The sequence below is a fragment of the Saimiri boliviensis genome, chromosome 5 (genome assembly GCF_048565385.1).
Source record: "Saimiri boliviensis isolate mSaiBol1 chromosome 5, mSaiBol1.pri, whole genome shotgun sequence".
In the NCBI taxonomy this organism is placed as follows: Eukaryota; Metazoa; Chordata; class Mammalia; order Primates; family Cebidae; genus Saimiri; species Saimiri boliviensis.
The window spans coordinates 90,166,187-90,183,901 of record NC_133453.1 but is presented as its reverse complement, the minus strand read 5'-3'; the positions used below and the strand labels follow the sequence as shown (position 1 = coordinate 90,183,901).

Here is a 17,715-nt window from a genome sequence, read left to right as displayed (position 1 = left end):
CAGGTGCCCCTGCTTGCCTGATGAGCTGTGTCCAGGATGCACAGGCCGTCTGGGGGTCCCCACTGTGGAAGGTGAAGGGGCAGTTCTAAGACGACTCAGCTGAGCAGAACTGCTAAGAGATTCCCCTTCAGGCTGGGATCTTAGCACACCAGGCCCATCTGTTCAGAGATGAGGGAAGGGAAGTTTAAAGATGCAGCATTAGGCTGATCATGGTGGCTCACACCTGTAATCCCATCACTTTGGGAAGCTGAAGTGGGTGGATCACCTGAGACCAGGAGTTTGAGACCAGCCTGCCCAACATGGTGAAACCTTGTCTCAACTAAAAAAAAAAAAAAAAATACAAAAAGAATATCAAAAAAATTAGCCAGGTATGGTGATGTGTGCCTATAATCCCAGCTATGCTGGAGGGTGAAGCACAAGCATCACTTGAACCCATGAGGCAGAGGTTGCAGTGAGCCAAGATTATACCACTGCTCTCTAGCCTGGGTGACAGAGCAGAAAAAAAAAAAAAAAAAAAAAAAAAAAAGACACAGCGTTAGAAGGCCCAACTTAAACACCAAGTTATTGACAAAGCTAAGAATAGACCCTAGGTCTGACCAACTGCACATGCGATCCCTTTTCAATTTTATTAAACTTCTCCCCTTAGTAACCACTGCATACCTTTTGTAAATGACATAAAAAGAAGGCAACAACTGTTTGTCCAATTATAAATCACATCTAGAAAATCACTTTTCCTTAGGATTCCTTTTGTTGGCTAAAGCCTGCTTCTCCTTCTTGCCAAAGTTCTTTATATCTAAGGATACAGAAGCTTGTTGCTTTGATGGGATCAAGATTTAGAAGCTTAGTGCTTCTTTAGGGCTGTTTGCATTTAAATAGCTTAAACTACTGCAGGGTTCTTATGTGATAATCCTGGAATAAGATGTTAAACCAATTACTGCCCTCAAAATAGGGTCTTGTGTTAGAATCTTATTAAGATAAAAACAGCCCTAGCATGAAGTTGCAGGAGGAGAGGAACAACACTCTAAGTCTCTAGGGCTGAATTAACAGTCCAGCCTTCTGTGTTGCATTTGTAGTTATGCTTACTTGTTTTATAAATAATAATTATAAATGGGCAAATTAGCTGCTGACTACTTTGTATTTTGAACTGACTAATGAGAGGCTAAATCAAGAAAGAGAGGGCTGATCAAGGCAATATTGAAAATCTGCTCCTTAAAATGAGTCCCACAGAGGTTTTCAACTTTATTTCTGAACATCCTGTTTCTTAATGCCAAACAAGGCCTATTTATTTTTTCTTCTGCCTGGTCTCACAAAGTATTGGAAATGACAAAACAGCAAAATCACACCTTCACACACGTGCACCAAAAGCAGAAATTAATAAAATCAGAATCCTGTTTCTGTTTACATTAATTGTGAATATAATTCTAGCTGCCAGATTTGCCAGTATCTATTTTGTGACTTTTTGTTTTAGATGTAATTAATTTTCTCTGTAGTCAATCTTTAGAAATAAGGCCACTTGTTTAAGATCTCAAAAATACTAGAAAGTCTTAATGAAAATTGGACAATTCTGAAATAAATAGAATGGGTGGAACCAGGGCTGAGTTGGCTGCAGGAAGGGCTGGGTTAGCAATGCCCGGATTGGAGGCTAAACAGACCTATAAGGATTCAGGGAGCGTGGCAGCACGAGAGATTAAAGAAAGCTGTAGATGTGAGTCTTTCAAATGTCACATAGGTGTGTCCATGACAGGGACAGGGGAATCTGACAGGTGTTCATGCAGGCAGATGTTGCTAGGGATACAGGCAACCAGGAGAGATGCCCAGCTGCAGATTCCAGGGCTCAAGCTAGGACTCCACATCTCAGAGTAGCCGGGATAATTCCAGGCTGGGATGGTTCCAGTCAGGTAGTTCCAGACCGAGGTACATTAAAGATAATGGATGAGGGCTGAGTCGGAGCTGGGATTAGTGCTGGGTTAGAGTCTTCGCTTCCCCATGACAGGTCCAGAGCCGGGATGTAGGGATGCGGTTTCACTGAGTAGTCACATTCCAGCTTTACAACTTTACAACTCTTTCCCTTTCTGTCCATTCCCTTGTTTAGATTTCAAAAGCATTTATGAACATAGGTCAGATAAAGGTTTATTGGGTAGGCAGAAAGCAGATGTAAACAGAGTACAGAATCCTAGAGGGAGATTTTTTACATCGTAAAGCCCTATGGCTTCATGTGACAGATGGGACAATTGAGGCCTAGGGTCTTGGTTAGGTGTGAATCGAGTCCCTAAGACCACATATTTAGTTAAAGCAGGTCTCAGACATCAGCCAGCATAAGGATCACCTGGAGAATTGAGACCCAGATTCCTAGGTCCTGCTCTCTAGGCTTTAGGACTGCAGTAGGGGTCTGGGCTCTGCAGTTCAGACAGGTTCTTAGGTGATGCTGATGTAGGTGGTGCTGCGGCTGAGCCTTGAGACTGATGGGAAGGCCTCCCTTTCCTCTCACGGTCTACCCATCTTTTATCAAGACACATTTTGTTTAGATCTTTCCTGAATGCACCAGAGCTGCCACCGTCACCGGCTCTCACCCAGTTACCTTTCTGAACTCTTGTAATTCCAAACGCACTAGCCCTGCCCTCTGCGGGCTTCTTGCATGTGAACATTTGGATTAAGTCCCTCCTCCTTCATAATGCTGTCAGTATCATATGATAAGTGAGGCCTACTGATGGTTTTCTTAGTTTGCTTGGTGCTCATCTAGAGTGAAGCCTAGGGTCCTCCTGTACGTGGCTGTCTGGCACACAATGTTAAGAACACCTGAATGACAACCAAAGGGAGCTGTGATGTGTGGGGGTGGAGAGTGGTCCACACTTAGGGAAGCGTAGAGTAAGCAGGAAGCAGGAGAATCCCAGTACAGCTGGCCAGATTCTGAGTCTTCACTTTGAACATCTCTTTTTACTCTTCTTAGCCATGCATGGGAAAAGCTTTCATAAGTACTACTAATAATATTTTTGAAATATACTGTGGCATGTCTATTCCAAACTCAATTTGTTTTTAACTAGGTTTCCTATTTTGAGATCTACTTGGACAAAATAAGGGACTTACTTGATGGTAAGTAACCTCAGTGCTTGTCCTTTATCTGTTCTGTAACCAATAAAAGTCCAGGGAGGTTGAAATGATTTATCGCATTTCCGCTTAAGGAATTAATGAACATTTATAGAAATACTCTGTTGCCTTCAGGGTATATGTTTATTCTCAGCCAAGGCTTAAACTTGCATATTGCAAAGAGATTAGATTTACCTGTCCTTCGTAACAAACTTCCATTTTTCCTCCAATATAGAGTCTTTAACTTGTCTTTTCTTCTTTGCATACTGTCATTCTCATCTCTTATAGTATCCAAGACCAACTTGGCTGTTCATGAAGATAAAAACAGAGTCCCGTATGTAAAGGTATGAGGAAGGCTTGATTGGTGATACAATTAATTTCTCTCCAGTCTCTGTCATAATAATTATTATGTAAGATGCTCAGAATATTATCTGTAAAGAGCATGTAGGTATTTAATCAGGTTCCTTAAGTTTAATATTCATCTGGTTTTAAAAATTGACATTTACCATCTTCAATTGTACCTTTCCTTTATGACATTATTATTTAAACATTATTTAATATTATTCACATTTAAAGGGGCTTTGATATTGAGTGCAATTATTTATATTTTGCAGTTGGAAACGCCTATTATAGCATTATTTGTGAAGCTTCAAAGTGTCTATTATCGATGGCCATAATGGTAAATAAGTAAAGACAGAAGGCAAAGCAAAACTTCATCCATTTCTTCTTTTCTCATTGATTCTCTTCTTTGATTTTCTGTCTTCTTAAAGTGTTGCTGTTGAGTATGACTATGGACTCAAAAACCTAGGAAAATTTGACAATTCATTTTTTGGTTTACTTCTAGATTACCTAGGGCTTGCTCAGACTTCTCTTTAATGTAGAATTCAAGCCCTGGGCAAGGAGGAAAAGTTGTTGGATCGATATTTTAGCCTTTCTATTTATCTGCAGCTCTAGAAGATAAACTGGAAAATGTTCCAGTCTTTCAAACTATTGTTGCTTTCCAGCTCTTTTAACGGTGAATCTGAACTGATTCTCTTCCAGGGGTGCACCGAGCGGTTTGTGTCGAGCCCCGAGGAAGTCATGGATGTGATAGATGAAGGCAAAGCAAACCGACACGTGGCTGTGACAAGTAAGCACAGTGTCATTTCCTCCCCTGTAGCTTGGGAGACAGATGTCTGCCCACCGACCGGGGCGGGGGTGGGGTGGGGGATGAGGTACAAATGGAAGAATGCATGGAAAGGTGGTTAGAGAGCAGTGCTCAGACACAGACGCCAGGGTATGTGCGCTCTGAGTGTGTCTAGGCAGTCATGGGAAAGGGTGCCTTCTGCTGTCCACAGGGCTCTGAGGCCTTGGAGATGTTGGGTGAGACTTCCTGGACCCCCATAACGGCCTAAGCCTGCACATTAGGAAAGATAAACAACCAGCCAACCAAAGGGAGGGAACGAGTAAGCTCCTCAGTTTATTTATTTTAATCGTGTTATTGTTCAGGTTAATTTAAAAAAATTCCAAACCAACAAATTCTTTAATACTTTGCCGTCACACATGTGGAAAGAAGCCATGTTAGATTTCTGCCATCTGTAAAAAAGAAAAAGAAAGGCCAAAAGGAAGTCAGAGAGCAGAGCCTTAGGGAAGGCCTTCCAATGTGTTACCAGCAGACACATTCAGATCAGCTCATTGGCTCTGCAGTTTCTTCCTCAGTATGTTCATTGCATCTCAGGGAAGCAGTGCATATGGGATTCGGGCAGCAGAGGGTACGTGAAAAGATGAGTTATCTGTCTTACTAAGAGGGATGTGGACCAGTGAGAGTGACTTCATATGGACAGAAGCTGATGGAACTAAGGGTTTATAGCTTGCGTGGGGAAAAAAATCTGGAGAAGGGCGTGTGGACAATGTAATATATCATACTGGGTTGAAGCTGCTGACACTAAGAAAGAGGGTCAGCTTGTTCAGTTCCATCTCAATGCTTAGAACACCCAGGATTGTTGGAGCTCTAAGGAGGCAGATTTCGACTCCTGTGAGAATTCGCCAACCTTTATAGCTGCCCCAAGTGCGACCTGCTGCCTAGAGAAGTAGTGAGTTCACTGTTATGTTGTAAAAGAGATTCAGACATTGGTTGACTGATTGGTCTAGGCTCTGTAAGTCTCTTCTACCCAACGCTCTCTGATTCTGTGGTCCAGAACTCTAATTCTCAACATTTTCTCTATCCAAGCACAATGTATCAGAGGATTTTCATATATATAGCAACTTTCATAGGTGAGCCTAGACTTGGATAGTGTTGGTCAAACTCCACTTCTTTTTCTCATGCTTAAAACACACACATACATGAAGGAACGTAAGGCAGATATTCTTATAGTAGTAGCATCTCCGATTTACAAAGAAGTTATTCACTCTGTTTCTGAAGCTATTTTTAGTTACAAATCATTTATGGCATACCTGATAACCCATTTTGGTGCCTTGGTTTGGAACTGCTAGTCTAAAAAAAAAAATGCTGTTATTCTTATCATTCCGGTAAGGTTTTTCTTTTATTATAGTAACAAAATACACGTAACATGGAATTTGCCATAACCATTTTAAAGTATGCATTTACATTACATTAAGTACCTTCACACTATGTGCAACGTCACCACCTTTTATCTCTAGAACTTTATCTTCTCCAGCCAAACTCTGTACCCATTAAACACTAACTCTTTAATCTCCTCTTGCCCAGCCTACTTTGTCTCTGTGAATTTGACTGCTCTAGTACCTCACGTAAGCGGAATCATAGTGTGTTTATCCTTTTGTGACTTGCTTATTTCACTTAGCATAATGTCCTCAGGTTTCATCCATGTTGTAGCAAGTGTCCTTCCTTTTTAAGGCTGAATAATATTCCATTGTATGTATATACAACATTTAAAAAGTCATTTAACTATCAGTGGACACTTGGGCAGCTTCCACATTTTGGCGATTATGAATAATGCTATTATGAACATAGGTGTGCAAACATTTGAGTTTGATTTGATTTCAATTCCTTTGGGCATATAGGCAGAAGTGGAGTTTCTGGATCTTATAGTAATTCTACTTTCAATTTTTTGAGGAACCACTACTATTTGCTATTATTACTATTTTCCATAGCAGTGATACTATTTTCTGTTCCTAACACCAGAGTTTCCATTTCTCCACATCCTTGCCATCCTTGTTATTATTATTATTTTTTTATAATAGCCATCCAAATGATGTGAAGTTCTGCTTCATTGTGGTTTTGATTTGCATTTCCCTAATGATTAATGATGTTGAGCATCTTTTCATGTGCGTATAGACCATTTGTATATCTTCTTTGAGGAATGTCTATTCAAGGTCTTTATTTTTTAGTCAGGTTAATTTGTTGCTGTTGACTTGTAGGAGTTCTCCATGTATCCTGGACACCAATCCCTTATTAGATATATATTTATAACATTTTCTTCTATTCCTTGGATTGCCTTTTGATCCTACTGTGAGTGTCTTTTGATATATAAAAGTTTTTAATTTTGATGGAGTATCTATTTTTATTTTGTTGCTTGTGTTTTGGGTGTCATATCCAAGAAATTATTGCCAAGTCCAATGTCATGAAGCTTTTCTCCTATGTTTTTTTCTAAGAGTTCTATAGTTTTAACGTGCAGGTATTTGATCCTTTTGGAGTTAATTTTTGCATGTACCCTAAGGTAGGAGCCCAGCATTAAAGGGTCTTAACACTCTTGTTGAAAATTATTTGACCATATATGTGAGGGTTTGTTTCTGGTTCCTTTATTCTGTTCCATTAGTTTATATATCTGTGTTTATGTCAGTACCACACTGTTTTGATTACTGTAGCTTTGTAGGAACCGTTATTTTTCATTTTTCCATAGGTTATTGGTGTGCAGGTGGTATTTGGTTTTTCAGTGGTGATCTGCGAGATTCTGGTGCACCTATCACCTGAGCAGTACGCACCGCACACTATCTGTAGTCCTTTATCCAGCGCCCCTTCTCCTCAAGTCCCCCAAATCCATCATATTGTTGAAGTGTGAGACCTTCAACACTGTTGTTATTTTTCAAGATTGTTTTGGCTATTTAGGGTCCCTTGAGATTTCATATGAATTTTAGAATGGATTTTTCTACTTCTGCAAAAAATGTCATTGAAATTTTGATAGAAATTGCACTGAATCTGTAGATTGCTTTGGGTAATACTGCCAGCTTAATGATATTAAGTCTTCTAATCCATTTATTTATGTCTTCCTTCATATCTTTCAGTGACATTTTGTAGTTTCCAGTGTATAAGTCTTTCTTTTCTTTGGTTAAGTTTATTCCTAAGTATTTTATTTTTTTGTTGTTGTTATTACAAATAAGGTTGTTTTCTTATTTTGGGGGGGTTGTTCATTGTTAGTATATACAAATGCAACTGATTTTTTACATGCTGATTTTCTATCCTACACCTTTGCTGAATTCATTTATTAGTTCTAAGAGTTTTTTTAAATGAATCTTTAGGGCTTATTGCATATAATCTGGTAAGATGGTTTGAGAAATGATTGCTGGTGAAGGCTGAATGGGGCTGTTGCTGGGGTCTCTGCTTGACAGACAAAGATGAGGATTTGCAAGGATTTTTATTTCCAGGACCTCATCCTAATGAAGCATATTTAATATTTGAGACCTTCTATGCAGTTAGCATAGGGTTATGGAAGTGTATGTTTTAATCCTTCCTTAGGAAAGTCTTAATCCTTCCTTAAGAAAGCTTATGATATTACTGATAAGGCAAGGCTTATACACATGACTAAGATAGAATACATCATGTATTAATCATGATAAAGTCTGAGGGATTTAAAGTGAGGCAGGGGAGGAAGTAGTAAATTCTTCAGGGGGAAAGTCATGCTGGGATAGGAACTTAGAGGATGGGGCTTCAGGTAGAGCTAGAAAATCTGATACCTTCAACTGTCAACTAAGATTTTTAGATGAATTCCTTTGCTCCTTGAAGATATTTAAATTTGTTTGTTTCTAGAATGAGCATTGTTTTTCAGAAGAAACAAGGTCTCAGATAATTTTTTAAGTTGGCTGGACTTAACTTCAATGAAATGGAGTTATTAGGCATGACTTGTTATGTTTTTTAGATAAGGTTTGCTACCTAAATGTACATGTTCTTTGTAGAGCAGTAAACTATTTTCCTTTTCAGACATGAATGAACACAGCTCTAGAAGTCACAGTATCTTCCTGATAAATATTAAGCAAGAGAATGTAGAGACTGAAAAAAAACTCAGTGGGAAACTTTATTTGGTTGATTTGGCTGGGAGTGAAAAGGTAATTGGTTCTTTATTTGTATTATCTATAATTTTCCCCTTTTATTTGCTTCAGTGTGGAATGGTATATTTTTATGCCCTTCTATTTTTCTGCTTTAAAGAGCATTTAAAGTTTCTGAGGCTCTGCCAAGGTGTTATTACATGTAACCCTTTTCTGTCCTGAGGTCTCCTATTGGTGTCAGGGTCAGGTGCTTTGCCTGCCAACTCTGATTTATCCCTGATGGGCCCTGATGATGATGTTAGGCAAGTGTTGGTTCGACTTAGCCTGTGGCAGAGGCAGCTGCACATATGTGGGAGGGATATGAACTTCTGAGAAAAGAGAAAATCCTGTTGTACCTGACTCTAATAGGCCAGGAACAAGCTTTGCCATGGGAACGTGGCAGTCCTGCCTCTGCAGGTTTGTTTTGCTGACGGAAGATCTGGAACCTAGGGCTCTCCCTGCATTCCCTGGCTCTCCCAGCAGTAGGCCAGGGCTGTCCATGTCCCATGAGGGAGGCCTTGGTTCTCTCAGGCAGTGCAGCCTGTAATCAGCTTTAGCCACAAGCTGTTAACGTTCTCTGGTTTTGTCTGGACTCTCTTTTATTGTCGATACCCTGACTCATGCCCTCCCAGGCCCTGGCCAGGGCTGTACTCCAGAGCAATAGGCTTCCCAGAATCTCCAGTCTCACTCCCATTGCACCAGTGGAGACTTCTGCTGCCACACCCTGGCTGGAGGCACTGACCTCCATTGAGCAACATCACAGAGCAAGCCCACGTGCACAATGCCCTCTGGCCTCCATCATCACTGACATCATGCTGATTGTCCCCATCAGGGCCAGCCTTGGAGCTTGGTCAGTCTCCCTAACTGTATGATTGAGCCCCACTTAACTGCACTACACCACTGAGTTCCCGTATGCCAAGTTATGGCCACTAACATTTATGTAAGTACAGGTATTGATCGACTTACGACCTATGCAGCTTACGACCATTCGACTTTACGACCGCAATCGCTAGCCACGACTGCTCCGCGTCTGGCAGCGCAAACGTTGCCCAGCTGGGCATACGACAGTGCGGACCAGCTTCTGGCAGCACTACCATCACCGCGTGCACCATTTCAACTGTACATATAGCCTACTCAACTTACGACCAAATCGTGTTACAACCGTTCCACGGCCCCGACCACGGTCGTAAGTCAAGCACTACCTGTAATGGTTTCTTGGATTGCCCTCTACTATGCATTTGTAAAACTGTGAGCAGAAAGTCATCTGGGTATTCCTAGTTGGGAATCTAAAATTTTACTGGTATGGACTTGTAACTTCAGTAAAACAGACACACAACAGAATGGAAATAATGGAGCACTGTTGTTTATTTAGAGCCCAAATACACCTGAACATTGCTTAATACTCGCAGACCAGAGTGGAGGCCTGCCTCTGCACAGTGTCGGTGGTTATTGCTAATGATATTTATGGGACGTTTTTAAGTCGTGCCTTTCACATAGTTTCTTTTGCTCACACGCACCTATTTTCCTTTGCCCTAGATGTGTCCCTGTGAATGTGTCAGTGCGATCTTGTAGAAGAGAACTCTGGGCTTTAGTTCCCATCTCCCCTGAATGGTGCTCTTCCCTTAGGCTGGCAGTTTGACATTTCTGGGGCTCAGTTTCCTGTCTGTCAAAGGAGGGTGATAGATAGTACCTGCCTTGTCTATTTCTTGGAGTTAACTGCTCCAATGTGAAGGCATCTTAAAATAACACGGTGTGAATAGACTGCTACTATTTGTGACCCAACAGCTACATGATTCCTTTATGTGTAAGCTGAGGTGCCACACAAACAATTCCAAGGGAGTTGAGAATCTATTCTATTTGGAAAGAAACCTCCTCCTGGACCTCAATTCTTCTCTGTCGTCAGGAGTTTCTCCTTTATATGCGATTGAGATTTGCGTAGTTGAACATTGCTTCCCCCCTTCCTTTCTTGAGAGAGCAGCCGCTCCCCTTGCATCATTTGTCCAGTCAGCAGAGACATGAATCATGTTGAGTTCCCCTTTTTTCTAGCATCTGTAAACTGCCCTCTTCCTAGAGCAAATGCTGTCAAGATGAAATTACCAGTGATAACACAGCAGAGGAGGAACTGTGTATGGTCCCTTTGGGTGCAGAGGAAAAAAGACAAATTTACAATGCAATATACATTAGACTTTTCATGTCTATCCCAGGTTTTTTGTTTTTTGGATATTTTTCATTTTTTTCCTTGCTGTGGGAATAAGCAGGGAAGGAACAGAGTCTGGATAACCAACCCTACCACCTCTAGTCATCTGCCTGGATTTGGAGCTTGTAACTTACATTTTTTGCAGTATGCCCATTCACTGTGGCTCAGGACAACATTTTCTCTTCATGCTTCCCTCTGGGCTCCCTTCGGCATGGGGACTGCGGCTCGGTCTCCCAGGGCCCGAGCTACCTATGGTGACGGCACTTCTGGAGCCTGGTTTCCCTGGATGGATGTCCCCTGGGGAAGCATCTGCAGCTCCACCACTTGAGGTATTTCAGCTATTCCACTAAAACCTAATTGAGAGGAAAATGACGGCGGTAGACACCAAATCCCCAGCCTCATAGGAGAAGGATGGTTTTTTTTTTTTTTTTTTTTTTTTATCACAGTAGGTCTTCTCTACTTTTATTTTTCCTTGCTTTCCAGGAGGCTGTCCTCCTTTGCCCTTGTGTGAATTGGAAATTTCTACTTTGTGCTTCCGCCGTCCTGTGCTGCTCACTGCTTTCTTTTCTCTCCGGTAGGTCAGCAAAACTGGTGCCGAGGGAGCTGTTCTCGACGAAGCTAAAAATATCAATAAGTCTTTGTCTGCTCTTGGAAATGTAATCTCTGCTTTGGCAGAAGGGACAGTAAGTGATCCTGCCCCCGTCTATTAAATAATATTATGAGAAACCACCTTTTGGGTCCTCGTCGTCCCTTTGCCACACGCCCCAGAGGCTGGTTTATTTTACTGTTTGGAAAAGGACAGTGGGAATCCTGGCTGTGGATGCCTGCTCGCTGGGAGTTCCCGTCCACTAAAAAGTCTGAATGCTGATGCTAATTTCCTATGACCTGGATCAAAGAATGGGCATTCTAAACTTTGGCAAGATCCAAAGACCTGGCCACAAATTCTTGTTTTACTTGGCTCCTAAGCTCAGTGTCTTCATCCTTGACTTGCTTGCTTCTGTGTTTTTCTTAGAATGGGCTGCCAAAACCGATATGTTTTCTTTTCCTAAATAGAAAACACACGTGCCATACCGGGACAGCAAGATGACTCGGATTCTCCAGGACTCTTTGGGTGGGAACTGCAGAACGACCATTGTCATTTGCTGTTCTCCTTCTGTTTTCAATGAGGCTGAGACCAAGTCCACGCTGATGTTTGGACAGAGGTATGTGTGGTCTCTTAGGACCCGTCCTCTGTGCTAGGTCTGAGGTCTTAAGAGTTAGTGGCAAGGTGGGACACAGTGGTTCATGCCTGTAATCCCAGCACTTTAGGAAGCCAAGGCGGGTGGATTGCCTGAGGTCAGGAATTCAAGACTAGCCTGGCCAACATGGTGAAACCCTGTCTCTACTAAAAATACAAAAATAGCTGGGCATGTTGGCATGTGCCTGTAGTCCCAGCTACTCAGGAGGCTGAGGCAAGAGAATTGCCTGAACCGGGGAGGCAGAGACTACAGTGAGCCAAGATCATACCACTGCAATCTATCCTGGGCGACAGAGAGAGACTCTGTCTAAAAAAAAAAAGTGAGTGGCAAGGGGCTATTGGCAGAGAATCATAAAGTAAGGGACAAGCAGCCTTTTACTAAATTACATCTAGCAGGTGATTTGTAAACTTGAGGCCAAAGCAATAATTATGTTTTAAAATAATGGACAAGAACATGCCAGCTTTTCAAAGGTACGGTGTATAAAAACAAAGCAAAACAACCAAACTTATTGCAGATGTGACTTGGAAATGCACTGGGTGTTACTTTTGTTTTTCATGGCACTGGAGTCTGGGTTCATAATTATTGCAAGTGTATAAATCTCAAGATTGGTAACTGCCTTTAACTCTGATATTTGGGATCCTTTGCACAGTTGCTAATAAAACACCCAGAAGCTTAGGTGAATACGGAATAAAGGTATAAATAGAAAAGAAGGGGAAGGAATCTTTATCAGCACTGGAGGTAGGAGGTCTGGACTGTATGCTGAAGAGAGACATAGAAGACATCTTCCAACCTTTGAAAATACCCACACGAGACGTCCTAGATCCCGGGGAGGTGTCCATAGGTGGGCAGCAAGTACAACTCCATAATCGCAAAGCAACGGTTACATGTGTGGTTTGGTTCATAACTTCCTTTATTTTCTTATCACTTTCTTTTTCACCTACCCCCTCCCACTGTCCAAGGCCTGACCTCCTTTAGGCACGTTTCCTCAATTCCAGTGTTTAGGATCTATCCTTCAGCCCTTGTGCCTCAGTGTTCATTTCTAGAGTGTTTGAGGTGCTGTGGATTGGGCGATCTGAACATCTTCAGTGCTCAGCAAGCTGAGCTTAGGTCTGAGGTTGGAAAATGTGGATTCTGCTGCCATCAGTCCATTCAATTCCGAAGAATCACGTGATCTTTAGACAAGTCACCAGTGCTCTGTGCGCTTTAACTAGTTCATTTGTAAATGGAGGCACAGAGCACTTCCCTTGCCTTCTCCCTGGGAGTGTGTGTTGTGTGGTTATGCCTAAGGAATAGTTTAAGATGAGAGAAAGGACAGATGGGGGTAGGCATTCTGTCTGGGAAATTGTTATGGCTTGTTTAAACTGAATTAAGCCCCAGTCATTTCCTGAGCCCTCAACAGAACATAGAATTACATAGTCGTGGCACCTGTGGGATGTCTAAATAAATAATAATTACATTGAAATGTTGTAGATTGAAATGTTGTAGAGCTAATATATCTTTTAACTGGATTTGGATCCTTTACTTCCTCCCAAATCACTTCCTTGATTAGTTAAATGCTTAGACCAAGGGGGTTGCAGTAGGATAACACCTACTTTCCTCATGGGTCTCAGGAACCCACAAACCAGCATCTGCTTATGGAAAACAGGATCACATCCTGTCCAGTGTCTTAAACTTGAGCGTTAACAATTTCCTCTGAAGACATATTTGAGCAAACCAGCTCTAAGTGCATTTATATAGGAAACATCTCTTCAAAAAAAAAAAAAATCCTTACCAGCAAAGCAAAAATACTCTGGCGCTTTTCAAACCAGAGTCACCGTGGGGCACTGGCTATCTTTGTAAGGCTGAGCCACCTTAGGGCACTGCTGTCATCAGGAGGCATTTGCAGCTGTCTACGGGAAGGATTTTGAATATCAGTTAGTGTCTAATATATGTCAGGTGTGCCAAAATCATAGCAATTCTGAAAGCAATTATCTCATCCTCGTATAGAGTATGAAATCAAGGCTTAGGGGTAAAGCCCTTGGATACCATACCTGAGACCACACAGCTGGTAAGTGACTACACATCTAGGATGTCCTAGGATGCAGTGTCTGAGCACAACCCTCTGGGTCAGTAAACCCAGCACTGAAGCTAATTCTGCAATTGACCCATTCTCTTGTTTATTTCTCCTCTCTGAGCCTCAGTCTTCTCTCCCCTAGAGAGAGAGATAATAATGTCTACTTTCAAGAATATCGGGAGGATTATGTGAGTTGCTTCCGTTTTTACTTAGCTCAAGGGCTGGCATGTAGCAGGCTATCAGTGATTGCAAGTTCCGCTTTTCCTCCATCTTAAATAATCTCACAGTATTGAGGCTTGAAAAGGCCATAGTAGTGGATGGGACTAGACTGAATGTAATGCACTGTAAGGGACAGCACTGTCCTATAAGGGGGAGGATAAAATAAAGTAGAATTGGAATTACATTTTGAGAATGAACAAATAAAAAAAATACTGCAGATAATTTGGGCTTCCAGGAAATACAAAGTAATGCAAATTATATTTTCAAATGAAATAAGTTGGTCTACATTCTTTTATCAGAGTCATTTAGATTCTGCCCTCTGTGACAGCAGGGACGGAGTTTGTCACAAGCATTAGTTTCTCATCAACCACTCTGCGTAACTAGTTCACAGTAGGTGGTCAATAAATAAATGCTTATCAAATGAATGAACAGATGAATCTAAAGCTCATTGCATAAAATTACTTGGAAAATTAAGGCAGTTGCTGAACTTTGACGCCATTACATCCTGAAGTTTGGCTGGGTTTGGATCTGGTTTGCTTTCCAGCCTATTATTGGAAATGTGTGAGGTTTTGTTTCTTTCCCTTTATCCCTGAGTTAGTTAATGGATTATTTAAGGGTGCTGAACTATTCTACAGGGCCAATACCTGCTGTATTGTTAAATATACTCATTGAACCCAATTATATAGCAGACACAAGACTGAACATCGGATTAGACATGGTATGTGATAGCTAATGAGATTAAGCACTTTGAACTCAGAAAAGACTGCTGGGCAGATCGCAAATTCATTGTAATGAGTGTTCATTATATTCTTATTACAGAGGTGGCGAAACCTTAGGGCAGCATGAGGTTCCTCAGTTATTCCTTTGTGGTTCTTTCAAGGACGTGAAGAGAGTACATGTTTGTTGTTCTGCTTGACTGCACTGAATAATACAATGCGTAGTATGTTGGTTTCTTCTGTTGTTGTTGTTGAGACAGAGTCTCCCTCTATCAGCCAGGCTGGAGAGCAATGGCACAGTCTTGGCTCACTGCAACCTCCTTTTCTGGGGTTCAAGTAATTCTCCTGCCTCAGCATCCTGAGTAGCCGAGATTACAGGTGTGTGCCACCATGCCTAGCTATTTTTTGTATTTTTAGTAGAGATGGGGTTTCACCATGTTGGCCAGGCTGGTCTGGAGCTCCTGACCTTGTGAGCCACCGGCCTTGGCCTCCCAAAGTGCTGGGATTACAGGCGTGAGCCACCACACCCGGCCTGTAGTATGTGTTTTGAAGCAGTTAAATCTGCACATCCCTGAAGGCATCTACCAACAGTCCTGTTAGCATTCTTCAGGACTCAAGGTCAGATACTGGAATTTAAAGGGAAAAATTTACCGTGTTTATTTCTTTGATTGATATATTCTATCTCTTCCATTCAGTTGGGCTTGCTTTCTTTAGTCCCTGAATGCCTAGCATCATGCAATTAAAGAAGTCAGAGCCATCTCCCATGCTCTCAAAGAGCTTTTAGTCTAGTTGAGGAGGCAGCACTTGAATTCCCAGGCAATAGAAAGTCAAAAAGCCAGAGTCAAATTAGAGCACTTTATTTTTTTTCCCTCTGGCTTCCAGAGTTCTATTTTGTAGTCTTTAATTACCCTTCCAAACTATGTTTACAGCACTATTTGAAAAAGATATTTATGTTTTAGAAGTGTGAACTCAAATCATCCAATTGTGTTGGAAGCCTATTTAATGTACCGTGATTTAGGGCGGTAATAAAGGGAAAGAGGCCCTCTGAGGGGCAGACCAATGTGGTTAGGAAGGTCTGAATCAGCACATCTTTGGCACCAGGATTGATCCAGCATGAATAATTCGAAGGCTTTATTTGTATGCTGAATGTGGAAGGAGAATTGATATCTTAGGGAAAGTAATATTCTTTCTTCTTTTCCTGAGTGCACTTAAAAAGTCATGTCACCATTTAAATTGTGTCATCTGCCAGCTCAGTAGCAGCTAGATTAGGCAGACCCTGAATAGTGTGCATATGAAATTTATGTCACCAGAGCATGAGAACATGTTACCTACGAGAGTACATTAAGCATTTTGGCCAAGGCAGACAGCTGGCTACAGTTTGACATAAAACAAAAAGAGGCTTAAATCATTCCTGTTGGGGGGGTCTGTTGCTGAAACATCACCAGGGTTAATTTTTGCTCTTGGGGGGAAGAAATAACTGTGGGTGACATACATTTATGTAGATGCCAAGTCCTCATCTGTGTCATTTCTGAATGGTTCTCAGGAGACCAGAACTTAAAATTAAAGACACAAAATTTTAATTTCTCCTTCCTTCCCTCACAAGCAGGGAAATGGCCTCACCAGGAGCTGGGAAGGGGCTTTGGAGCAGTGATGCTTCCAGAAGGTTTGGGTGTTTTAGATGGGAACTGGGACTCAGAGCAGATCAGACGATTAGCTTCTGATTAACTTTATGTGTCAGCTTGGCTAGGCCATAGCGCCCAGTTACAAGTCAAATGGACATTGAGACATTGCTGTGAAGGTACTTTTTAGATGTGCTTAGCACTTACAATAAGCTGACTTTAAGTAAAGCAGATTACCCTTGATAATGAGGGCAAGTATCATCCTCTCAGTTAAAGGCCGTAAGAGCTAAAACAGAGGTTTCTCAGAAAAGACAAAATTCTGCTTCTAGATGGTACCATCAACTGCAGCCTCAGTTTCCAGCCTGCCCTATGGCTTTCAAACTTGCCAGCCCCCATAGTCAGGTAAACCAATTTCTTAAGTAAATAAAAGAGTAAAGTGTATCATATATACATACATATATATAATAGGATCTTATATATACAATAGGGTATATAATATGTTATCTGTCTGTATTTATCTGTCATCTCTCTCTATCTCCTCTTGGTTCTGTTTCTCTGGAGAGCTCTCACTGATAGTGAAGAATGCTATACTCTCTATCTTCTCCTGCTCCCACAGTGGGGTAATCTCCGTTTCTCTCTCACACACACCATTCACAGTGCAGAATCACACATTACAGATTTATTCTATGTGCTGAAGGTATGAGGTTGTGTAGAGCTCCTTACTCAAATGCCAGCATTATCCTGAACACCCGGTGAGAGAAGGAGCATGCTGAAACAAAAGGTATGAAGGTACCAGAAACAAGTATCTTTGTGTTTCTTCCAGGGAAGCCAAAGTAATTAGAAGAAACTCCAATGGTAGGCACTCCTCATGTCATTTAGAACTGACTGTGGCCAGGAAATATGAGTATAGGAAACTGTTGGGAAGCAGGCGGGCATGAGATTCATCAGAATGCAGCAGTTCAAGGTCTTCTCACCATTCAAGAAGGGCTTTGTTCAAGTGCCAGCTTATGAGGAGGACTCAGTGCCCTCACGTAATGGGTGCTTAACCTCGATAGTGGAGATGGGTACCATCAGCAGTCTTGGAAGCTGGCCATGTGCTTCTGAACATGTAAACTGCAAATTCAGTGACAGAAGGATTGAATGCTGCTGGGAAGAAACTAGTAGGATGCTCAAGAATGGGGAAGAGTGTTTCCTCTTTCCGTTCTTTAGTAGAATCTTTTCTGACTTAACTCTCTCTGTAGCAGTACCTAGATGGAAGATGTACTGTGGCCTCTGGTCTTTGTCCCCTGGGCTTGGTCTGCCTTTTCTAAGGGTGGTTAACATTCATTAG

At 41.7% G+C, this 17,715-nt stretch overlaps 1 protein-coding gene across 1 annotated transcript in view; it reads left to right on the top strand.

Moving 5' to 3' along the window:
- KIF5C (kinesin family member 5C) overlaps positions 1–17,715 on the top strand; it is a 154,231-nt gene that overhangs the window by 67,145 nt on the left and 69,371 nt on the right. Inside the window, exons 5-10 of the mRNA XM_039469948.2 lie at positions 3,042–3,090; positions 3,373–3,428; positions 4,126–4,213; positions 8,240–8,364; positions 11,119–11,223; positions 11,594–11,742. Of these exons, the coding sequence (XP_039325882.1) occupies positions 3,042–3,090; positions 3,373–3,428; positions 4,126–4,213; positions 8,240–8,364; positions 11,119–11,223; positions 11,594–11,742 (572 nt within the window). The remainder of the gene's footprint in view (positions 1–3,041; positions 3,091–3,372; positions 3,429–4,125; positions 4,214–8,239; positions 8,365–11,118; positions 11,224–11,593; positions 11,743–17,715) is intronic.